Consider the following 25,569-nt stretch of genomic DNA (forward strand, 5'->3'; position numbering starts at 1 on the left):
CGAGCCCTCGGGTTCACCTGGTGACCCCGTGGAGGGGCCCGAGCCGCGGGTTGGGAACCAGTGGACTGGGCTCTCCCCCCGTCTCTGCTCGTACTGGGCTGATGCGGAACGATGTGTATCAGACTGTGGTGCGTTAACCTCCGCGTCACTTTAACGGTGCGACCGGCTGCATTGTGGACCGGGACCGGCGTCAGACCAGCGTCAGACCGGCCGGTCACTGTGTTTCACCTAAAGTGTCTCCGTCTCTTTAAAGGGGGACTGGGCGGGTCACATGTCCAGCCCCTTACGTGTCCCCTCCTCCGCGTCTTACCGGAGCCTGAGAGAGTGTGTGTGCGCGCGCGCGCGTGCGTGTGTTGATGTTGTAAACCGGCCGCCGGCCTCCCTCCGCTGCTCCGCGTCCTCTCCGTGTCTCGGTGTGTGTATATAAGGACCAGGGGGATGTCAGCCCGGTGAGCTCCAGGGGGAAAATGTCGCCGCTCGCTCTGCTGCTGCTGCTGCTGCCGCAGCCGCTGCTGCTGCTGCCGCCGGCTGCCGCCGCCGACCCGCCCGGGACGGCCGCTCCGACGCTCCGGGGGCCGGGGCTCGGCTTCTCTCCGCCGGTCCCCGCCTCTGCCTCCGCCGCGCCGCTCCTCCTCCTCCCCCTGCAGCCCGGAGCGGAATACGGGGCACCCGGCGTAGCCTTGGCCCGGTCCGCGGCGGAGGAACCGGCCGGCCCCGGCGAGGAGGAAGAAGGGGGGCAGCATCAACATCACGGCGGCGGGTACCGGGTGGTCCAGTGGGAGTGGAGCTACGTCCAGACTCCGTACATCATCGCCATCTGGCTACTGGTGGCCAGCGTGGCCAAGATCTGTGAGTCCGCCTCTGTGTGTGTGTGTGTGTGTGTGTGTGTGTGTGTGGTTACTATCGGACCAGTACTCAGACTGGCACTTTACCGGTCCAGCCACTGCAACTTGAACCAGACTGGAAGTTTTATCCGAATCAGAGTCAGGACGGTTTTCACTGTGACTGGGTTTGATTTATTGGTTGAGCCCAACAAAGAAGGAAGGCAGGCGGGAATGTAGACCAGACAGACCAGGCATAAATGGGCCACTGGTTTCTGATACTGGTTCGGCAGGCCCACCGGGAGTAGAACCAGAGTAGAACTTCAGGTCCAAAACGAACGTCTGATACTGTTCATCTAATACAAAGCCAAATGGTCTTGTTCGGTCCGAAGCGACTCTTCCGCCTGTTTCTGACCGACGGTCCAAAAACGCAGATGCAGTTCGCAGGGATGGGAAATGGGGAGAAGCAGCAGACCTCAGAGTAGAACGCGGAACCGGGAGAACGCTTGGTTAGTACAACTTTCATCAACCGATTATCTGTCCCTCAACCAAATCTGTCAGTCAACCGGTCGTCCAGGCCCTAACCAGACCCAGACTGGGACAGATTCATAGTAGCAGTCCCGTAGAACTCCTCTCTCAGACATCACCGGTGCAGGACAGGGGGACGGTTTTGCGGCACAGATAAAAATACATTCTCAGCAGGTTCTAAAGGGACTGGAGGAGCTGCTCACAGCTGGAATAAGAAGAAGAGAAATTACGCTTGAAACTAAGAAACGTTTAGAAAAAAAACACTTCTTTTCTCTGTGGGAAGTTTATTTTCCAGTGCTGTTGATCTACGTCTGATGATGATGATGATTATTGGGCCTACAAAATAAAAGACTAATAAAACTACACGGTCACTGATAAATGATCTCTGCAGGAAGGGTTGATTTTCAATGAGAAGTGAAAACGGCAGCTGCCTGGAAGAAAAGAAATCCACCTAAAAAGTGATGAAGGATTTGGAAAAGGACGAGCAGTTCACGGGATTTTCAGTAAATCAGCAGTCTGGTCCTTTAAAGCTTCAGGATGCTTCAGAGCAGAACAAGACCAGCAGGACTCCACACCCTCCCTCTGTCCTCCCTCTTTAAACATTTTGTTCCTCCGTCATGGCTCTATGGAGACACACACACACACACACACTTCATGTTTCCTGAGCTGCTAGTGAGTCACTGTGCTAGAGAACAATAACATGCTATACATGCTGCTTATTAATGTGGCAGTGTTACTGACACACACACACACACACACACACAGACACACACAGGCTCTGTTCATTCAGTTGAATTCACTTCTCTATCGTCATGTAACGACAACCCAACCTGCCACACACACATATGGGACAGAAATCTGGATCACATTTGATGCTGACATTCATGACAACAGTGTTTTAAAGTATATTTTAATTATGTTTTTCTTCCTGTCATTAAACCTCACGTTCAGACTCAAAGCAACACTGACTGTCTCCGTCACGTCCTGGGATGAATCTGGTTCCTCTGAGCAACAGAGCTCCAGTGTAGTTTATTTTGACTCAGTCACACACACACAGTTTCCATCTCATGTCCAGACACAAACCAACAGTGTGTCGGTCCGTCTCTCAACACCGTCCCTCCTCTGTCTGTGGCTCTCAGCTCCGAGCCCATTGGTTCCTACTGAAGACGTAAAGCTTTAAAAACTCCTCACGAATATTTAGTTTCATCTTTAAAAAGCTCAGTCATTTCCCCTAAAACAGCTGCTCACTGTGGATTTTTATCAAACAATCAGGAGGAAACAGTGAGTGTGTCGGGGACTATTTTCAGCGGCGGATGAATCCACATCTGGTGCTGTAGTGAGCATTTGTGGCAGCAGGACGGTGTGTGTGTGTGGGACTGAGTGTAATAAACTAGTGTGTGTGTTCATGGCGATGAAGCAACATGTCACCGAGAGCAACTGTGTGTCTCACCGATGTGTTGTAATAGTCTCTGGAGACAGTGGAGCTCTGAGGCTCAGAGGAACCAGACTCATCAGGCTGTAGATACACAGTTCCTGTTAGTGGGAGACAGTCAGTGTTGGTTTGAGTCTGAACGTGAGGTTTAATGACAGGAAGAAAAAGACAGAAAATCACCAGCTTTATGGTTAAACTCTCTAAAAACCCGTTTCTGTTTCAGTCTGTGGTGTGAATGTTCACATTTGAGTTCATGTTGAGCTGCTGAGTGTTCAGTGTTTCTGTCCTTGCGCGTCCATCTGGTGTGTGGGAGGTTCAGCTGTGTGTGCGTGCGTGGAAAACAACTGATGAAGTTTTAATGTAAAAACGTCCATGATTGCAGGTTTTACTGTAGAATCAAATGTTAACCTTTTTTTCTGCCGTAGCAATTTCCTGCATCTTCCTGTCCCTGTAGGGAGAAGTCGAGCCGTCGATGCAGGAGGTCATCATCAGGTTCATGTCGGGGTCAGACACACGTTCTAACGCTGCGTTCTAGTCTGAGCTAGAAAACGGGAACCCAGCTCGTGGCGTCACACTGAAAGAGTCAGGCAGTCCACAGCAAACGCAACAACTTCAGCTGCTCACAGTTGTAGTTCGGCCGCCGGAGGGTCCAGCCGCATGCGGCATCTTTAGTTTTCACATCCAGATGTTTGACTTCAAGATTTAAGGATGCAAACTGCAATTGAAATGATTTAAACCCAGACAACAGGAGCCTTTTGTTGTATTCTGCTCAGTTTCTGTCGGTCGCATCAACAGAAGCTGTTTGAAAAGCAGGAGGAAATGTCCAACTCTGAAAAAATCCAACATCTGCGTCTTTCCATAGTTTAGAGAACAAATGTGGACAGACACTTGTTGCAGATCAGTCTGAAACACGGAACTCTGTCTGTTTGGAATCAACAGACAAACAAATAGAATGTGTCACGTTTCCTTCCTTCTTTTATTTCCTGTCGTGAGGCCTCACACTGAACTGTGGGAAAGATTTTCAGTCTTATGAATTTTGAAATTTTAGCAGGTAGCAGCAGATGCAGGGACAGTGACAGTCTGTTTCTGTCTGTCCAGCAGAATCATCTCCCACCTCATCTTTTGAAAACAGTCCAGCTGTTTGTCTCGGTGACCTTGATGAGTGCGTGCACGTGTGTGTCTGTTGGTGTGTGTGTGTGTGTGTGTGTGTGTGTGTGTATTTGCATGAGGGCCAAACTCCAGCAGACAGGAGGGGAGGAGGAGGACATTTACAGCACTTCAGAAAAGTACTCCTCTCCTGGTCTCCTCTCCTGGTCTCCTCTCCTTGTCTCCTCTCCTAGTCTCCTCTCCTGGTCTCCTCTCCTTGTTACCTTTTTGTGTGTGTTTCTGTCTGTATTCATGTATGTGTGTGTGTGTGTGTGTGTGTGTGTGTGTGTGTGTCGCGTGCACGCTGCACCATCTTCTCTCTGGATGTTTCAGTCTCATTTCACACCCTTCAGCTGAGTTTAAACGGCCCGTCCATCCAAACTGAGCGGGGATCAGCACCTGTTATTGACAGGTTTACAGGTAGGTATGGTTTTGTTCCGTTCTCGAATGTGTGTGACAGCTAATCCCAACTGGTTAGTCAGCAAGCAGGTAACGCTGTCACATCTGTGAGTCCGGTAACGTTAAATTACTGTTTTTATTTTATTTTCTCTCCGGTGAAGATTCACATGACTGAGGCTGGAGCTTGTGAACTGCTGATCCTGGTAAAGACCATAACATATAAACCAAGCAGATGTTTTCTGACAAGTGTAAATGAATCATCAGTTAAATGTGAAAAGGAGAAAAGGAGCAGTGTTGATGTCAGAGACAGACGGTGTGTTCACATCCGTCTTTGATGCTTTTCCTCCTGGTGGTGATTTATGAGGAGTGGCACTAATTTTTGTCCCTGTTCTGTGTGGGTGTGTGTGTGTGTGTGTGTGTGTGGGGGTGTGTGGGGGGTGATGTGGGTGTGTGTGGGGGTGTGAGAGATCATTTGTCTTCTCATGACTCAGAACAGACCTTAAATGATGAATTCTAACTACGTGTCCAAGGCCATGCACACACAAAAACACACACACACACACACACACACACTAATACAACAATGGCTCTGCTGATTCTGTGACATTTTAAAAAAGAAAGAAAGAAAACGATGATCTGACTCATCACCTGTCCAAGCTCCCGACCCTCTTATACACACATTTAAACTCCGGGAGTGAATCACGACTCAGCAGCTGTGGTTCAGTTTCTTTCCTCACATTTATTCAGAAACTGGAGAGTTCAGGAGAAACCTGACGTTTCCACAACAGAGGCCACGTTTCTCAGGAGGCGAGGACCAGTCCGAGCCAAACAAATGGTGCCTTTATCCAGTCAGGTGCAGGAAGGAGGCGACTTTGGTGTCTTCTGACGAAATGACGTCTGAAGCCGTTTTTTTGGTAGAGACCAAAACCAGAGCCATAGTGAATATTAGACCGACATTCATCAAACAACAGCCCAGATGAGTACGGGACAGGGGGCGCTTTCTGGTCTTGCTGTTACTGTTTGTAACCTTTCACTGTGGTCTTGGCCAACGCTTCACTTCTGCAGTTTGAAAATTAATTTGATTAAATTTCACTGTAATAAACCATTCACACCAGCAGACTAAGAACTGGTACGTGTGACAGTTACTCATCATTCATCTTTAAGCTGCAGTGGTTGGATGCACTATAGGGAGTGAACCCGTGTCCCACCTCCCAACAAATCAACAAATCCACTGAACTTGCCATCATGTGTGTTTATGGGTTCCTGCTGTCGACATCTGAAGCTGTGAGCAGTGAATCCCTCTCAACAGAGCTGACTCACTGTCTCAACACGGCTTCACCTGCCTTCATGGCACTGGCGCTAGTCTCTGCTCGCTTTAACTGTCGGTGTATCTGACCAGGAGACAGGCAGCAGAACCAGACCTCAAAGCATCGCCTCCATTTGTCCCTTAGAGACAGAGACCAAACCTAGGGACGTAAACTCTAAGTCAGCAGCACAGCTGAAAAGCTCATGTTTGGATGCGGGACAGGGATCATCCTGCTTATAATTCTATTTTCTTGTTGTGCTGCAGTGTTCCACTTCTCCCAGCGGTTCACCACCATAGTCCCAGAGAGCTGTATGCTTATCCTGCTTGGTCTGGTCCTGGGCGGGGTTGTCCTCATAGCCAATAAGAAGCAGCTGTATCAGCTGGAGCCCGCCCTCTTCTTCCTCTTTCTGCTGCCGACCATCGTGGGTGACGCCGGGTACTTCATGCCGGCTCGCCTCTTCTTCGACAACTTGGGAGCCATCCTGACCTACGCCGTGGTGGGAACACTGTGGAACGCTTTCTGCACCGGCTTCTGCCTGTATGCTGCCAGACTGCTGGGGGTCATAGGTTGGTTACTTGGGGTCACATGTTGGTTAATGGGGGTCACACATCAGTTACTGGGAGTCATAGGTCTGTAACTAGGGGGTCATAGGTCTGTTACTAGGTGTAACACGTCGGTTACTGGGGTCATAGGTCTGTAACTAGTGGTTCAAAGGTCAGTTACTGGGGGTCACACGTCGGTTACTGGGGGTCACACATCAGTTACTGGGGTCATAGGTCCGTAACTAGTAGGTCAAAGGTCAGTTACTGGGGGTCACACGTCGGTTACTGGGGGTCATAGGTCAGTTACTGGGGGTCACATGTTGGTTAATGGGGGTCACACATCAGTTACTGGGAGTCATAGGTCTGTTACTAGGTGTAACACGTCGGTTACTGGGGTCATAGGTCTGTAACTAGTGGTTCAAAGGTCAGTTACTGGGGGTCACACATCAGTTACTGGGGTCATAGGTCCGTAACTAGTAGGTCAAAGGTCAGTTACTGGGGGTTACACGTCGGTTACTGGGGGTCATAGGTCAGTTACTGGGGGTCACACATCAGTTACTGGGAGTCATAGGTCTGTAACTAGGGGGTCATAGGTCTGTTACTAGGTGTAACACGTCGGTTACTGGGGTCATAGGTCTGTAACTAGTGGTTCAAAGGTCAGTTACTGGGGTCATAGGTCCGTAACTAGTAGGTCAAAGGTCAGTTACTGGGGGTTACACGTCGGTTACTGGGGGTCATAGGTCAGTTACTGGGGGTCACACATCTATTACTGGGAGTCATAGGTCTGTAACTAGTGGTTCAAAGGTCAGTTACTGGGGGTCACACGTCAGTTACTGGGGGTCACAGGTCTGTAACTAGGGGGTCATAGGTCTGTTACTGTGGGTCACATGTCAGTTACGGGGGGTCACGTGTGTAACTAGGGGGTCATAGGGCAGTTACTGGGGGTCACATGTCAGTTACTGGGAGTCACATGTCAGTTACTGGAAGTCATAGGTCAGTTACTGGGGGGTATGGCTCTGTAACTAGGGGGTCATAGGTCTGTAACTAGGGGGTCATAGGTCAGTTACTGGGAGTCATAGGTCTGTAACTACAGGGTTAATAGGTCTGTTACTGTGGGTCATAGGTCGGTTACTGGGGGTCACATGTTGGTTACTGGGGGTCACACATCAGTTACTGGGAGTCATAGGTCTGTAACTAGGGGGTCACACGTCAGTTACCGGGGTTCATAGGTCTGTAACTACGGGGTTAATAGGTCTGTTACTGTGGGTCATAGTTCGGTTACTGGGGTTCACACGTCAGTTACGGGGGCTCATAGGTCTGTAACTAGGGGGTCATAGGTCTGTTACTATGTGTAACACGTTGGTTACTGGGGTCATAGGTCTGTAACTAGTGGTTCAAAGGTCAGTTACTGGGGGTCACACGTCGGTTACTGGGGGTCATAGGTCTGTAACTAGGGGGTCATAGGTCTGTTACTGGGGGTCACATGTCAGTTACTGGGGGTCACATGTCAGTTACTGGGAGTCATAGGTCTGTAATTAGGGGGTCATAGGTTTGTAACTAGGGGGTCATAGGTCTGTAACTAGGGGGTCATAGGTTTGTAACTACGGGGTCACATGTCAGTTACCGGGGTTCATAGGTCTGTAACTACGGGGTTAATAGGTCTGTTACTGTGGGTCATAGGTCGGTTACTGGGGGTCACATGTTGGTTACTGGAGGTTACACATCAGTTACTGGGAGTCTGTAACTAGGGGGTCATAGGTCTGTTACTGGGGGTCACATGTCAGTTACTGGGGGTCACATGTCAGTTACTGGGAGTCACATGTCAGTTACTGGGAGTCATAGATCTGTAATTAGGGGGTCATAGGTCTGTAACTAGGGGGTCATAGGTCAGTTACTGGGAGTCATAGGTTTGTAACTACGGGGTCACACGTCAGTTACCGGGGTTCATAGGTCTGTAACTACGGGGTTAATAGGTCTGTTACTGTGGGTCATAGGTCGGTTACTGGGGGTCACATGTTGGTTACTGGAGGTCATACATCAGTTACTGGGAGTCTGTAACTAGGGGGTCACACGTCAGTTACTTACTGACTCTTCCTCCACTTTCATTTGATTCTCTCCATCATTCAAATATCTTCAGAACTGTTAGACTGGCCTCAGTGAAACCTGCAGACGTCCTGATATTGATCTGATATCTGCTCTGAGGTCATCCTGTACTCATGACACCTTCATGACTAAACAGAACCTGAAACCCAGTCAATCCTGAACTCAAAGCTGCTTGTGGGAAACCGGAAAACAAAGTATCTGACTTTATGTTGCGTGTGTGTGTGTGTGTGTGTGCGTGCGTGCGTGCGTGTGTGCGTGCGCGCACGTGCAGATGAGCGTGTGCAGGCCGACCTCATGGACTTCCTGTTGTTCGGAGCACTGATCTCGGCCGTGGACCCGGTGGCGGTGCTGGCCGTGTTTGAGGAGGTTCACGTCAACGACACACTCTTCATCATCGTGTTCGGAGAGTCACTGGTCAACGACGCCGTCACCGTGGTGAGACACACACACTCAGACAATATGTACACACACCTCATCATGTGAGGTCTGTTGGTGTGTTGCTATGGAGACAGGCGTACAAGGTCATGACAAGGTACAGGTCGTGACTACAACACACTGTTTTGCGTGTGTGTGTGTGGGGGGGCTGATCTGTGTACTGTTTACACTTTGCTATTGTTGTATTTATAGTGTTATATAATAGTTACATGGAGGGATTATGAAACAATGGGCCCCATGCAGTAGACAAGTAAAAGGCCCCCCACCCCTCCTGTATAGGACCCCCAGACTGAAGGAGACACTAAACGACTACAAATGGTTTCTAGTCCTTTTGCATCTATTTATAGCAATTTCGAGTCTTTTTTATGGTCCTTTTGTGTCTTTCTTTTAAGTTCTGTGACTTTCAAACAAGACGTATTAAGAGTCACTTTATACAGAGGGCCCGAGAGGTCAGGGAGCCGCTGGGCCTGTTCCCGTCAGGCCCGGTCAGTAATCCGTCCATGAATAGTTCGATCAGCAGAAGCAGCGAAGTGTTGAGTATCAGTGGTGGCTTTAGTAGTAGCAGGACAAGTATCTGCGGTGTACTTTTGTTTGTGTTTGTCGCAGCAGGTCGGTATTTTGGAACGTTTTGTGCTAAACTTTTTCTCCGCCGCTTTAAAGGGGAACTCCGCTAATTTATTATGTAACTTCCATACAGTCGTTGCTGTTGTGAGACCTGGATTAAACATAGAATTATTCAAATCTGAGCAGCAGAGTAGGAGGTATCCTGACCTTAAATCTGTAGTATGGGTCAAAGTTCAGAACAGTGGATGTTGGCATTGCCTGAAGAAAACAACAACAAAGTAACACCCCACAGTAACAACCAGATGTCTGATCAACAGGCAGAGGGCAGCAAGAAGAGCAAAAGGTTCACAATTACTCAGTAGCGTGAGATTAAACAGCTCTGAGCAGATTAACTCTGCAGTTTTCTAATCCTCAGCAGCACTCAGAATATGAGCTAATCCCACCAACAAATGGAAAAAACCAAAGTGTGGGAATACTGCAGCAGTGACCTGCAATCCCACAAAGAAAGAAAGAGAGAAGGAAAGAGACGGAGGTCTGTTTATTTTCCCACGCTCAGTGCTGCAACAACCAATGTTTCCAGGTCATTTTATCCTCAGCCTTTTGCAGTAAATGACATTAGTGCAGCTCGGTCACAGTTACCCACAAACATCCACATTCTGCTGTTAACGTGCTGTCACCCGGTGTTTCATTCATTATATGTACGGACAAGTTGATAATTCAAGCTCTCACGATGATTATTTCTGCAGTGTGTTTAAGTCATGTCAAACATAACTCTGTTTTGTTTAACAGGTAATATGACCAGTGGTTTTATAATAACACTCAGATAACTGAAGAACATTAACGTGGATACATAAACAGTGCAGCAGGTCAAAGGTTAATTTAATTGATAAGGTGGGTGCCCTGAGGTCGTCTTATGACAGAGTAGCGGGTACACTGTCAGGGAAAAAAATCTGAGACTTAAGTCATAGTCACGTCATATTCAGAGAAGCAACTCATAAAGTCGAAACTTTACAAGACCATGCTGTAATATTTGGAGATTTAAGTTGTAATATTTACTGAAAAAAAGTTGTCATATTATGTGATTAGAAATATAATAGTTTGACAGTAAAGTTGTAATATTTGTTGTTTGATTTTTAAAAGGCATTATATTACGAGAAAAACTTTTAATATTATCGGCGTAAAATCCCAGTAAGGAAATATAACGACTTGACCTACAAAGTATTGAAACTTTTTTCTCTAACCGTGGCCCAGATATCAGCCTGGAACTTGTGTTGGGCAGGAATTGATCTTCTGTTGTGTTCTCAAAGACCTTTCTGTATCCAGAAGCTGGATTTTCACACCTTCCTAAAGCTGTGTTACAGGTTTTGACGTCTGCTGTTGTTTTTAAAAATGTCTCAGCCCATTTAGGGTAAATGTTTTTTTGTCGTCTGCCCCCTACAACTGTTTGTCTGGAAGCCTCGGAATCTGCTGTAAACACAGCTGCCCCTTTTAAAAAGTGTTTCAAAAACCAGTTAGAGTTGAAAATGACCAGCCGTCATCACAAGCACGTCTGATGTGAAGCATCTTCTCTCTGTCCTGCAGGTTTTATACAAGGTCTACATTTCCTTTGTGGAAGTGGGAGCGGAGAACGTTCAGACAGCGGATTACTTCAAAGGAATCGGTGAGTCGTCAGAAAAGAACCGAGCGGCAGCATCTGCCTCCGACTCTTCCGGTACTCACCTCACTCTTCCTCCTCTTCCTCTGCAGCCTCCTTCCTCATCGTCAGCATCGGGGGGACTCTGGTGGGTCTGGTCTTCGCTGTCATCCTGGGCTTCATCACTCGCTTCACCAAGAAGGTCCGGATCATCGAGCCGCTCTTTGTCTTCCTGCTGGTCTACCTGGCGTACCTCACCGCCGAGCTCTTCTCCCTGTCCGCCATTCTGTCGTAAGTCGACCTGCACGGTGGCTGTGACACACAGATCAGGGAGGTGACTAAGATACTTCAGGTACCTCTTGTCAGAGTCAGAGCTCAGTCAAATCTGAACACACATACAGGATGCACACTTTCCCAGGATCATTACCGGATCATCAAATCAAATGTCCATCAACAATAAACATCCTGAAATCCACTTAGAGGGAACAAAGACGTTCCTTGAAACTGCAGAACTTGCCTGAGAATCATCAGGTTTTTAAGTTTCCTTCAGTCTCATGTTGGTCGGGGAGTTGTCTTCGCGTCAGACCGTAGAAACCCTGGTATGGGGTCTCTGAGTGCTTGCTGAGGTGTTGCTAGTTGCTTTCTAGGGTCTCTGTTTGGGGTAGTTGAAGCGGCAGCTGAGGTTTTTGACAGGAGAGCTATTGCTGTTGTTTTATAATGTTGTGTTGTTGAACAATGAGACTCCCTCTGGCATCCGTTAGGTGGTTCTGCTTAGACCTGTTTCAGGCCCCCCCTGCACCCTTCAGCCTATGTCTTTTCATTTACATACAGCAAAAGAGCAAATTCAACAGGGACAAGAGGAAGAAAACAAATACTCAAAGAAACAGTTTCCCCCTTGTTCTGCTTCTCTCTCCTCAGTATGACCTTCTGTGGGATCGGAGCCAATAAATACGTGGAGGCCAACATTTCCCAGAAGTCTCGGACCACAGTTAAGTACACGATGAAGACTCTGGCCAGCATCGCTGAGACCATCATCTTCATCTTCTTGGGGATCTCAGCCGTGGACAAGACCAAGTGGGCCTGGGACACCGGCCTGGTGTCCTGCACCCTGATCTTCATCTTTGTCTTCAGAGCTGTAGGTCAGTTGCTTCCCTCGTCTCTTCGTTTCCTTCTACCTTCTCTGGTTTCTTCAGACACAAGGCAAAGGGTGAAACCAGAGGAGAAAGAGGGAATACAAGAGAAAGATAACAAACCAAAACAGAACATCCAAACTCCAAAGACTGTACGTTGTGTAAATGTGACGTCCCAATGAAAGCATTTGTGACAGAAACACTTTGTGAGTAAATTCCTGGGAGATCATCTTTCATAAACACCGACCTACGTCACAGTGATGAACGCTGGAGGAATAAAGCCGTTTGGCCTTTTCTGTTTCAGCCTGGGATCGTGACATTTTAACTTCACGGCTGAACGATTTTCTGATGCTGGCCACTGATCTTTACCGAGCAGGTTAAAATGCCACACTGATTTCAGACGGAGAAAAACTCCCTTTTAAGCTTTAAGCCTCTTTTCTCCGTCAGCTGCACCTCTCCCTGCCGATTTCAGATGTAGAGCAGATGCCATTTGCATAGAGTTTTTTTAACCTAACCAAGAAAACTGAAGTATTCTTCTCAGAGACGTCTTTGTCCTTTGCCTTTATCTGATGCACGTCCCCTCTGTAGCTCTGTAACTGTCCTGACCTCTGCTCTCCAGGTGTGATTGGCCAGACCTGGGTTCTGAACCGCTTCCGGCTCGTCCCCTTGGACAAGATCGACCAGGTGGTGATGTCGTACGGCGGCCTGCGGGGGGCGGTGGCATTTGCCCTGGTGGTGCTGCTTGACGGCGAGCATGTCAAAGCCAAAGATTACTTTGTTGCCACGACGATTGTTGTCATCTTCTTCACGGTCATGTTCCAGGTAGGAGCCACTTCCTCTGCACAAAAGACAGTTTTGATGTGTTCACACGTGCGCTAGTATCTCGGTTATGAGGTGCACATGTAAATATATTAACCTGGCTGTGAGACACCTGGACATGCAGCCTGAGCTGTGGTCTGTCAACACCTGATCCAGGTTTCTGATCATCATCGTTTGTGATGATGTGTTGAGGAATCAAGACTCACCTGTATGCAGATGAGCAGGTGTGATGGCGGTGTCTTTGAGCAGCTCACTCAGGTGACATCACCTGAGGACGTTTTATCAGACTTCACACAGCTGAAGGCCGCCGTACTCCCCCGACACCTGGAGCATGCTGACACGCTTAGACTGGTACCATTAGCATTTTCATTTGCTCACACTTAACGTTTAGTATGTTGTGGAAAGTTTGGCAGACAGAAGTCACGGCCCCTACGGTAGGGCGTCGCTTGGTAAGTCCAGAGAGTCTCACCTTCAGTCTTCAGGTTTCCCTGAGTGGACTCAAACAGCTGCACTGTGAGTCTGCAGACTGAGTTTGATCTGGTGGCTCAGGTCATGATCCTGAAAACCTCCTGAAACGAAGCCACGGGGCCTCGTCTCCTCCATTTGAATCTGTCTCTTCTGGCTGACGGTCTGTTCACGAGCTTCATCCTGAGGATGAGTTTGGTGAAAAGTCTTCAGTCAGACCAGGTTCTGCAGGTGACGCTGCTCCTCTGGTATCTGGTCCTCACCTGGGCTGCGGCAGCAGGTGACTCCTCAGATCAGTTGTGGTTGTAGAGTCAGAGTCATTTTACCGTCGACAGTGAAGGATTACCTGATTTACTGACAGATCGATAGGTCGAGCTGGAAGTGAAATGTGAGAGCGCCCTCTGCTGGACCACACGGTGAACTAGTTCAGACCCTGATGAGGTTATAGACTGTGACGTTGAACTCGGACAGCGTCACTGTCTGTGGGCGTCTGTTGTTGCTGAGCAACCACAGTGATGTCACGCTCTGTGTGTCCTCCCACCGCGAGCAGAAAGAGACTCGTGTCTGATGACGTCCTGATGGGTCATAACGTCCTTGTACCTGTGTGTGTGTGTGTGTGTGTGTGTGTGTGTTTGTCCATCCTTCATTCAGTGCTGTTGATGGATTTATTTGCAACTCAGTTTTAATGTCACCATTTTGAGTTTTGTATAACGTTCATTGTTGTCCGTTTTTTCTTCCAGTTGTGTTTTTGTTGTTGTCTCAAGACGTCTGTCAGTTATTCCATGAAGAAGATTTCTTAATTTCGCCGCCCCCAGTTCTTTGTTACAGCTGTTTTACTTGCTACTAACATTATTTTAGAAGAAATGGCAGATAAAGTACCAAACAACTCCCAGGGACCTTATAACTTAGTATTTGTCGTAGCACTTTTCACACCATTTCTCACAACACAGTTCTACTCTGACATTTCCAAACAATCTGATCTGCATCAAATGATCCACACTCCCTGCAACGTGACGTTTGTTTAACTGTTCACTTTTCACCTTTGGTGCAGTGGAGGGATGAGTTCCCTCCGTGTCTGTGAGTTGGGGGTGTTTGATCATCGGAAATTTCGGTGTTAAGCTCCTTTTCCCTTTCTCTGGTATATGTTTAGTTGAGTTTTCATCATTAATGTTCAAACGTTGACATAATGCTTGGATCACACCATTCACCTCCCTGGAGGGTTTTATTCTCGGAGGCTGAACAGTAGTGGAGTTAACCATGAAAAGTCTGATCCTAGACGGAAGATCATGGAGTCACTCACATATGAAGGGTGCGTCCTCTGGAGATCAGGATTATTTTTTTTTGCCCAGACTAACCAACATCTAGACTTCAGCCACCTGAGTCTCAGGCTCCCTGCAGATTCGGGTTTGTTTATTTAAACGAAGTAATTTATTAGGAAATTTCTCTCTCTGTGCCTGACTGTGGCTGTCGGCTGCGTCCATGTGTTTTAAATAGAAACATCCACTGGGAAAGGGGAATGGGAGTGTGGTCAGGGCATTCATTAGCCTGACGAGCTAATATCCAGTAATAGACTACAACCGGTCCGGACCTTAACGACGCATGTATAAGCAGCTGAGTGCAGCCAAACTTCGGCTTTAACCGGACGCCAACACACACGTCCGCCCGGCGTGCAGTATACACGGGCTTTACATCACGTCCATCCAGTTTAATGTGGAAAAACCTTCGCTCTTATGTTACTCTGACAGCGCTGCTTTTCTCTTCTCTGTTGTATCACGTGGGAACTGTTGTCAGAGGCAGGAACAGCCGGATGAGTTAGCGTGTATTTAGATCCAAGAGCGTAAACGGACACTAAATCTGAAGTGTGTGCTTTCAGCTGAAACATGAGTTCATGCTCAGGCTCTGTCCTTTGATTCGCTCTCAGAGCTTCAGGAAGTGTTTCTTCTTTCCCATGGTGAATCACACAGACTTATAAATGTCGTCTGTTACTGAATTATCCCCTTGACAAACAGCTGATGTGTCGTGTGCTGCGAAAACATAATTTGAAGAAACGTTTACTCTGTGCTGATTGCACCAGCTGTTACTTCAGCCTGCCACAGCTGGATTAGGGGCACAGTCTGCGGACTCGCGTGGACCACCGAAATCAGTGTTAGACCAACACCGCTGCTGGTGTGGCTAAAAAAAACGACCCCGCTGCGAGCGGCAGTCAGCAGGATTAAGGTGCGACCTGAGTTTCGTGTCTGCAGACAGTAACATGAGCCCTGCAGGTCTTTATGACTGTGTGTGTGATTATCTTTTTCCAGTCTGCCATCGGCTTGAATGAGTGTTTTGTGCTGAGTTGATTATCGATGAGAGGCAGACAGACGCGGCCGCTCTCCCAGAATTCATTTAGTTCTGATTGACTTTAACTGAATCAGACACTGTTCAGACACGTCCCACAGTCTCCACCGATGTTTCTAACATCTGCTTTGAAAAGCTGAGTACGAGTGAATCTGATGTTGTTTGTACTTGTGTTGAGTCACAGTCTGCAGCGGGACGTTTGAGTCAAACACCATGATGAACGTCCAGATGCTGGACGCCCTTTTCTTTCGACACACTGACTTTTTGCACTAGAAACCTTAACTTTAGAAGATTTCCACCTGGTGCGTCTAATTCAGACTGTTGAAGCCTCGTATTATCTTCAGATGTTCTTTCCATTATATCTTTACTCAGAACCAGGACCACTTCCATTGAAGGCACACGAGGGCCGGATCCGTCCGTGTCCAGTACGAACAGAAGGAATGATCACGGCACGAAAAACCCGTTTCCATGTTCATATGGCCACGCGGCCGCTGTTTGAAGACAGACTTGAAAATGGCAGAGGACAGAATAAATAAGAAGGTGTTTATGTGGAGTGGGGAGCTTTACTCAGTCTTTCAGGAGGTGGATCTGCTGTGAAGCCACAGGAATCATTTGTGTTGTAAAACTAAAGGTAAACTCTCATTGAAGTTTGAAGGAAAATGGTTTGAAAATATCTTGGCAAAGTCAAAAATAAGGACATATGTGCTCATCAGACCAACAGTTGGCCTGGACCACGTTACATCTGAGGCCAAAGATCTTCAGTGTCTCAGCTGAGAGCTGCTGCTCTTCCTCTGGTTATCGAGGTCGGTCGATTCAAAAGTATTCAGGAGGAAAAAGACCCTGTGATGTGGGTGAAGTGGAAAGTGAGTCCCATTTTCTCTTTTACTGTACAAATTAGGATAAATTAAGGGTTCATTTCCTGTGAAATGAAACCCTGAACACAATCCAGTGCACAGACGATTAAAAACTGGAGGTTTAATGGAGGTTAAGTGTGGAACAGAAGACCAGATGGATTATTTCATTAGTATTCATTCTGATTTCTCCAGTACTATAAAAACTATATAACTTTAGTGATTTGTGAACTGTGTGAAGGTCTGACGTTTTGATTGTGAAAGACGTTTAAGTTGCTCCTCTGTCTCTGGACGTTCTCTGTGGTTGGGAAATGTATACGCAGCTCTCTGCTCCTGGTTTGTGTGAAACCGTGGTGTCCTGTCAGCCCATGCAGGCTCAGTAGTAACTGCTTTAGTTTGCTTTTTCTCTCTGTTCATCCGAGCAGCTTGTAGAGAGTGAAAGCTGCCGCTCGCTCTCTGTCCCCGTCGTCGTTTCTGAGGCTGTAGAGTCCTTCGTGTCAGTCAGCTGTTTAGATCTACCTCTAAGTCTGAATCTCCAGACGGTTTCTTTTCTCTCTGTCAGGGTCTGACCATCAAACCTCTGGTGGACTGGCTCAAAGTTCCTCGTTCCACCAGCAGGAAGCCGACCATCAACGAGGAGATCCACGAGAGGGTGAGAGGACTTCTTCTTCTACTCCTCATTCTTCTTCTGCATATTACAGCTTGCTCTAGAGCTGTAACGTCTGAGGGTACAGTCAGACCACATTGTCCCCACTAACAGGCTCCGCTGGAGCAGATGGAGGTCGGTGTCTTGCCCCTCCTCACTCAAAAAGCAACAAATCTTTCAACACCAAAGCTACGACCGACCTTTAAAAACACTGAAACGTCACTTTTCCTGGAAACCCCGGCTACGGCCTGTGACCAATATGAAGAACGCGAAGCATCGTAGCCTGGTTTCATCCCGTCAGCTTGTGCAGGGTTTGTCTCTGTGTAATAATATTTTTAATTCCACTGTGATGAACTCTGTCAACAAGCCAAACAGTTACTTTAAAGGTTAAATCGCCCAACCTACAAAAGCATATATTCTCTCTCTCGGGACTGTCTCTGTCCAGGTCCGTAGATGATTTCTGCCTCTGCCACCGTACTGTGGAGTTTAGTTTGGGCTGCTCGCAGCTTTCAAAATTCAGCAGCAACATCCCCAACTTTTCCAGAAACAGTCCACAGGAGACACTGGAGAGTTTTCGTAGCGACTGTTTATTTAGTAGAAGGAACTTTGATGAGCCCAGTGATCGGCTATATCTGATAGATGATTTGACAGAAACAAAACCCCAAAATCCACTTTCTAACTTCGCTCTCCCATCAGGACACGAGTAAGTCTTCGTGTCATACGTTTCCAGAACTTTCCAACTAGTTTTTCAAAAGTCACAGACCATGTCATAGTAAATGTCTGGTAAGGAGAAAAAAAAAAACAAGCCAGAGAGGAAACAGCTTTTAGTCCTGGAGCCTTTCGCTCTTGCTCTTCCTCCACTTTCTTTTGATTCTCTCCATCATTCAAATATCTTCAGAACTGTTAGACTGGCCTCAGTGAAACCTGCAGACGTCCGGATATTGATCTGATATCTGCTCTGAGGTCATCCTGTACTCATGACACGTTCATGACCAAACAGAACCTGAAACCCAGTCAATCCTGAACCCAAAGCTGCTCGTGGGAAACCGGAAAACAAAGTATCTGACTCTATGTTGCGTGCATGTGTGTGTGTCTGTGTGTGTGTGTGTGTGTTTCAGGCCTTTGACCACATCCTGACAGCAGTGGAGGACATCGCAGGACTGCAGGGATACCACCACTGGAGGGACAAGTGAGTCCTAACGACATCATAGTAACAACAGATATAATGACGTGAAAAAACAATGTAGTTTTTATTACTGTTTTTGTTGTAATAACTGACAGAGAACACTAGGGGGAGCTGGTTGATGTCAGGAGGACGGAGACCGTGCTGTGGTCACACCTCCAGTCATTCATCAGTGTCCATGTAGCTCACCACAACCGACGTACGATCAAAATCACAGCCGAACAATTGTTGTCCGGGAGCTGAGTCTCTGTCCGTCTCTGTGTCTGCGTCCTGGTCAGGTGGGAGCAGTTCGATAAGAACTACCTGAGTAAGCTGCTGCTGAGGAAGTCCGTGTACAGGAAGAGTGAGCTGTGGGAGGCTTATCAGAAGATCAACATCAGGGACGCCATCAGCGTCATCGACCAGGTAGGAGTCCGGACTGGAGGAGGAGTCAAAGTGAGCTGAGCAGTGGTGACCTCCTACCTGGGTCAGTACTGGGAGTTTTTCTCCGGTGGACGGAAACGAGCTGCATTTGACATTCATTTGCTGAATGAAGCTGCAGTAAGGTCCAGTGTTTGAAGCACAGATGGAATCATGAGGTTCATCTCTGGTTCATATTCGAGTCCTGTCTTTAGATGTGTCAATAAAGCCGTCAGAAACTAAACTTTCCCCTCAGCCGTGAGCAGAGTGAAACTGAAAACCACCTCTTGGCTCAGGCGATCCTCCCTGGACCGAGCAGTTTCAATGTCATCAATCATAACCCGAAGTCTGGGAAGAACAGCCCCCCCCCCGTTACCTCCAGCCGCCTCACTGCTGATATTTTATGTCTCGGCCCAACAAGTCACAGAGGAAGAAAAAGGCACGAAACAGATTAACGGAGGAAGGTTTCATGAAGCAGGCTGCCGCTTTAATGTCAACACAGCACATTACATTTCATCAAGAATCCCTCCAGAGAATATGTCGGCCATCTGATAGGCTAGCATGTAGCATGTAGCATGTAGCATAGAAAATTCAGCTTTTGGCAAAAAACAAAACAACAACCAAAGACTTGTGGTTTGAGTTCAGGATGTTCCTCTGCTGACTTCCACTGGAAACAAATCAGGGTCCTGTTCTGTCAGACTCAATGAGAGAGTCCGGGGATTATGGGAAATGTGGTCTTCAAGGGGAGAAACGGTATCAATAATAATCTGGTGTGGAACAGAAAGGACTGACCAGGATGAAAGCTTTAACCATCGACCTTTACCTTTGACCTTTGACCTGTGTGTGTGTGTAGGGTGGGAACGTCCTGACCTCAGCCAGACTGTCTCTGCCCTCGATGGCCAGCAGAGCCTCGTTCCCTGAGGTCACCAACGTCACCAACTACCTGTGAGTCACATGACTGTTTAGGTGTGTGTGTGTGTGTGAATTTACATGTCACTCTCATTTCTGTGTCATAATATTCATCACTTCACATCTTGTACTTACATGTTATAGAAACAGAAACATGGAAGCAGGACATGATGTGATTTTTGCATCAGTTAACATGTGAATCAGTTTTTCCTGAAACACCCAACAAACAGCAGCAAACACATCTGGAATGAAAAGGTGATTATTATTGTTCACACGGGTGAGAGACGTGTCCCATAAGTCCTAGCATGCTGTTAAAGCCTCGTGGGAGCTGTAGCTGAATAGGAACAAAGGGAATTTTGTTTTGTCTTTGTGACAACGACATGTGTTCAGATCTTACTGTCTGGTTCAGCAGCAGAGACTCAGTTATCTCAGAACTGCAGGGAAACGTTTTTCAATGGCCTGACGGGACCAGGATCTGGGGGGGAGTGGGCCGAGGTCTCAGCTCTCTGTTCTGTCTGTCCAGTTTCTCTTTATGCACCTAACTTTCTATAGTTGTGTCACACTGTGACGTCAGCTGTTTTTCTTACAAGGAGACAGAGCCTGAACCGAGCCGGGTCTCAGCTTCCGTCTAAGCGTCGTGTTCCGGGTATCGTGATAACTGTGTGTTGTTGGCGCGTTCCAGGCGTGAGAACGGCAGCGGTGTGTGCCTGGACCTCCAGGTGATCGACAACGTCCCTGGGGCCAAAGTGGAGGAGGACACTGAGACACACCACGTCCTTGCAGAAAACCTGTACAAACCCAGGAGACGGGTAACGCACACACACACACACATTCATACACACACACTCTGACATCACATTTTAAAGCAGCGGCCTATTTCTGTTTAAAAAAAATCTTTTTAACCAGTCCCGCCCTCCTGTCCAGTCACATGACCTTATATCCTGCGGTTGGCTTCAAACACTCGAAGGGTTTCTCGGTTCCTTAAAGAAGTTATTGGGTCTTTAAAGACATTGGCTGGGTCTTCTTGTGGCCCTTCAGGATGTTCGTTAGGGCCTTGAGGAGGTTCCAGGGGTCCTACAGTTCCTTCAGGAGTTACAGGGGGTCCGTGGAGGGGGGACTTGGGTGTCCTGGAGGAGGTTCCAGGGTCACTGAGGGGTTTGTTTTTTGTACTTGACGAGATTCCAAGAGTCTTTGAGGTGTCAGGAAACCTCCAAGAGGTTCCTTCAGTCTTTGAGGAGGATCCTGAGATGATTAAGGAGGTTGTGTGGTTCCTAAAAGACTCTGATGGACGTCCTTCAGTACAGACCATGTATCACATCATTAAGACAAGACGGCACCTTAACGTCTTGTAAAGTGCCAGCATTTGTGTTACAGTGTTGGTATAGAACTGACTCACACACAGTGGGACGTCAGTGTTACTAAAAACAGAGGACACACATGGAACACACAGAGCCGAGCGGTCTCACCTCTTCAAACCTGTATTAAAGTGTCTGCGTTGATCACGCGTCCTGACTGTGTTGTGTCGCTGAATTTCAGTATCAGTCCCACTACAGCCGACACTTCATGCCTCTGGGGGAGAAGGAGCGTCAGGACCGGGAGGTGTTTCAGAGGAACATGAGGAGCCGCATGGAGACGTTCAAATCCACCCGATACAAACGTCACAAGAAGGAGCGCAGCCTGAAGAAGGCAAGACGCGTTTATTTGTCTTTATTCTCTCTGGTATGTCTCCTTTTATTCATTTCTTGTTTTACTTCGGAGTATATTTTCATCTCAAATCAGAGATGCTTCATCGTCACAGTTCACCGTTCACGTTAGGAACATCAGCAGCGAGCTGGGAGGATGTTTGGGGGATTTTAGGCCATTATCACATTATGACAGACTTTATCCTTCAGTCAGCGAACATGGCTTCTGTTGGCTCTGGAAAACTCTGGAGTTGCAGAGTGAGGAGATATGCAGGCGGTTTTTTTTTGGTGACACTATAAGACAGCTGCTTATACAGGTTTTATGTATCCCTTTACTTTTTTTACACTGATTGAAACCTAAATAATTCAGACTGAAAGTTTGTGTTATTAAATATCTTTGTGATTGATATGAAGAATTCCTCAGGATGGAAGAACAAACTAAGCAGAGTCCTTCTGTATTTTACTGATTTGATTATGGGATTCTTTTAAGGAAATCTTGTTTATAAAATTAAGTAATATGATTTAATTATTATAACAAACCCCTGAAAAGTCTGGAATTATTAGTTAGAGTTACAGTCCAGCCTGTATATACCAGTTACCCCAGTGTCCTGGTTTTACTGGGAGAATCATTGTGGAGCTCCTCTCTGATGAAACAAAGGTCAAAGGTTAAAGGTTAAAGTGGAGCTTCTGATGCAGAGTGTGTTTTGTCTTACGTGTCCAGACGCGCACACACTCCTGCGCCTGTTTGTGAAACGCACGTTTAACTCTAATTAACAGCTTTGGCACTGACAATGCCTTAATTACAGCAGGAGAGCTTTCACCGCTCTCTAATGAAACACAAGGCGACGCGTCGACTGAAGGCGGCTGCTTCCTGTTACGGCTGCAGGTGAACTGACGTGTTTATTCTGCTTCCAACAGCGCCGGGGATCCGACGCCAAGGAGGACGGCAGCGACAAACCCAGACGCAATGTGAGCTGGCAGGACAAAGGTAACGCAAGTAAAGACGCGGATGGGAGGGAATTATGCAGAATTTAGAGGGAGAGCTGCAGAACAGGGATCAAACAGGTCAGGAGCTGTGGGCCCCGTATATCTGCAGCTTCAACAGCCCCCCCCACGTTTAATACATCCACTGTCACACCTTTACAAAGACCGGACTCAACAAGTGACCAACTCGTTAACATTACATCCTCGTACATCCCTCTCTGGATTAAAGACCTTAAAGCGATCAGCGTGTCTTTGCGTAGAGCTGTACTGTGTATATGTGTCTGTTCAGATCCGGTGGTTGTTCCCGTGGAGTCAGAGGAGGACAAAGCCGAACACTCAGACCCAGAGAAGGAGGAAGACGTCGGCATCACCTTCGTAGCTCGCAAGGCTGAGACGCCCAAGCAACGACCGAAATCAGGTACAAACACAAGAAAAGGGCCGAGCTATTCAACGAAATGCAACCCGCCACGGTGCCTCCCTGCGGAGATCCCACGTGTTTCTCCAGAGACCAGTCCTCAGTGGTGTGGACCTAAGGAGGCCCAGTCAGTATAAAGTGTGGAAAATATGATGGAAGAGGTGGAGAGGTGGTTGTGTGATGTGCAGGCGCCTGCCTCTGCTGTCAGATGTGAAAAAGATATTTAGATTTATTTATGCTGGGTTTTTTATTGTCTCCACTGAATCAGTCCAGCTGCGCCTCCATCCTGGCTTGTTTGGTTGCAGTTGTTGCACTTCCACAAGACAGTATTGTTTATATGTTGTTTTGTTGTTTTCTGCTAGTTTTGATGTGCGTGTGCAGCTTTGCAGACCTGGTTTTTTTTACCTGCTGCACCACTTGTGCCGATACCACACGCTATCGTTGATATTTCAGCTTTGTCTTTCTCTTTCTGGTATTTTGTCGAAGGTAGAATGACAGTAAGGTGTGTCCAGTGTGTCAGCGAGATTAGTCACCTTCACACCTTTCACCTTCCTGACTTGATAAATGTGCTTAAACAGTCACAGCTGCTGCAATAAAAAGAAAATCTTAAAATTCTGATCGAGGCGCAGCAGATTAGTGATTGATGCCAGCAGTGTAACTGCTGGCTGCACTGCTTTGCGTTTGAGTCTGAACACAGACACAAAGAGATCAAGTGAAGGTGACCGTGAGAGGTAGGTTTACCAGGCTATGCTGATGTGATGTGTGTTCTGTGAAAAAAAAAAAAAGAGAAAAAAAGAAGATGTATCTCCCTCCATCATCCCCCCCCCTTCTCTACTTACTTACAGACACCTCAAACTAGTTTTGCTGTAAATGTTTGAAGACAAAAAATAAAATACATCATGAAATGAATTTAAGTGATTTGACAATAAATGCAGGAACTCATACACTGTACATTCACCAGTGCACTTGCTGCCCCAGAGGCAGCAGCTGCTCTGACCCACGGCAAAGATGTCGCGGCACAGAAAGAGCGGGAACTTGATGCAGCCAGGTTGTGTGGACACTGGCAGTAACTGTCCTGCTGTTCTGTTTCCTCCCTTAGTCCCAGCTGCTCTGGACGGGTGTCAGAGTCCAACAGCCGCCCCCCCCTCACCCACCAGTGGAGACAGCCATTTGCCGTGGAAGGGCAGCGTGGGATCACCTCCTCCCTGTGTGTCTGTGGAGGCCACAAAGATCATCCCTGTGGACCTCCAGCAGGCCTGGAACCAGAGCATCTCCTCCCTGGAGAGCATCTCCTCCCCACCTGCCCCCGCTGAGCCCCTCCACCCCCGGGTGAGCGCCCTCTCTAGACTGGGAGGACCCCGCCCGGCCTCCTACACCCCACCGGGCAGCGTGGGGGGCAGCACCTCCTCCATCGGAGCCCAGATGTTGCAGGGCTCCTTCCGCTTCTCAGAGAGGAAGAAGGAGGAAGAGGAGGAGGAGGAGGAGGAGGGAGCGTCGCAGGAGATGCAGCCACTCATGTCGTCTCTGAGGCCCCCCGGCTCCGTGCCGGGCCCACCACCTCCACCAGGCTCCGCCCCCGGCTCAGGGAGGAAGAGGAAACCATGCGTCTACCTGAGGAGCCTGGTGACGTCGCCCCCCACCGGCAGCAGCGAGCCGCACAGCAGAGGCCCCACCCAGCTGTAACAACGGATCCCAGATCAGTAAAACATCCGACACCTGCGGCATAGAGCAGGAACTGTACTCCGCCAATCAGCAACTTCAGGACACCTTCACTGCATCACACACACACAGACGTCAGACGACGACCTACCTGCCAGGCCGTCTGACAGGAAACCAGCTCACTATGTCTGTTCTCACCTGAGATCCTCTCCGTCTGCAGCTTCAGGTCCTGACGAAGTCGGATCTGAAAATCATCCGTCCCACCACAGCCTTCACTCCGTCCACGTGGTTAGCAGATCTGATCTTTGGCTGCCAGCAGCTCAGCCAGACCGTGGTTCAGAGTGAGACATCTCCACGGGATGTGACCGGCGTGGAGGGCTGAGTTTAATCGTCCTAACCCTCCTGTAGTCTGAGCTCATTTTAAAGTCACTTCACCAGCCACTGCATATCACCAGCTGCTGCAGGCTCTGAAAGTCTGACACAGATTTTCAGATTAAAGGTACAGACAGCTGGCCGGTGATATCTTTTATTTTAATTTTATAAATGTTACGACTTTAATGTCAAAAATGTCCACAGATTCAAAGTTTCTTCCGTCGGTCTCGTGGCCAGTCGACATACTTGCAGATATCATGGCTGTTTCCTCCCCCTGCCGATGATATTAAAAAAATAAAACCGCGAGAACACACGGAGAATCTCTGTGTGATCCTCATTTCCCTGAGCATCAGAGCGGCATTGTGTCAATCTGCTTCCTGTCAGTCACCTGACACACACAAAAAGAAACGCTGTACTGTCACATCCATGACTCTGTTAGTCTCTGTCAGGTCAACAGTTCATTTAACTTAAACTATAAGTCTGGTGTTGTTCTATATTTTTCTGATAATCAACAAATCTCATACAGAAATCTCATGTCCAGACTCAAACCAACAGTGCAACACCGTCCCTCCTCTGTCTGTGGCTCTCAGCTCCGAGCCCATTGGTTCCTACTGAAGACGTAAAGCTTTAAAAACTCCTCACAAATATTTAGTTTCATCTTTAAAAAGCTCAGTCATTTCCCCTAAAACAGCTACTCACTGTGGATTTTTATCAAACAATCAGGAGGAAACAGTGAGTGTGTCGGGGACTATTTTCAGCGGCGGATGAATCCACAGTTGGTGCTGTAGTGAGCATTTGTGGCAGCAGG

The 25,569-nt window shown here is 47.8% G+C and overlaps 1 protein-coding gene across 1 annotated transcript; it reads left to right on the forward strand.

The window, feature by feature from the left end:
- Positions 1 to 467: 467 nt before the first annotated feature.
- slc9a5 (solute carrier family 9 member A5) lies at positions 468 to 25,569 on the forward strand. The gene is made up of 16 exons (XM_040137809.1): positions 468 to 849; positions 5,897 to 6,199; positions 8,550 to 8,713; positions 10,859 to 10,937; positions 11,024 to 11,201; positions 11,829 to 12,049; positions 12,660 to 12,862; positions 17,075 to 17,164; positions 18,277 to 18,347; positions 18,620 to 18,746; positions 19,594 to 19,685; positions 20,332 to 20,458; positions 21,186 to 21,335; positions 22,250 to 22,319; positions 22,605 to 22,733; positions 23,830 to 25,569. The coding sequence occupies exons 1-16, from the start codon at positions 468 to 470 to the stop codon at positions 24,411 to 24,413; spliced, it is 2,970 nt and encodes a 989-aa protein (XP_039993743.1). The 3' UTR covers positions 24,414 to 25,569.

The sequence above is a fragment of the Xiphias gladius genome, chromosome 1 (assembly GCF_016859285.1).
Source record: "Xiphias gladius isolate SHS-SW01 ecotype Sanya breed wild chromosome 1, ASM1685928v1, whole genome shotgun sequence".
Taxonomy (NCBI): domain Eukaryota; kingdom Metazoa; phylum Chordata; class Actinopteri; order Istiophoriformes; family Xiphiidae; genus Xiphias; species Xiphias gladius.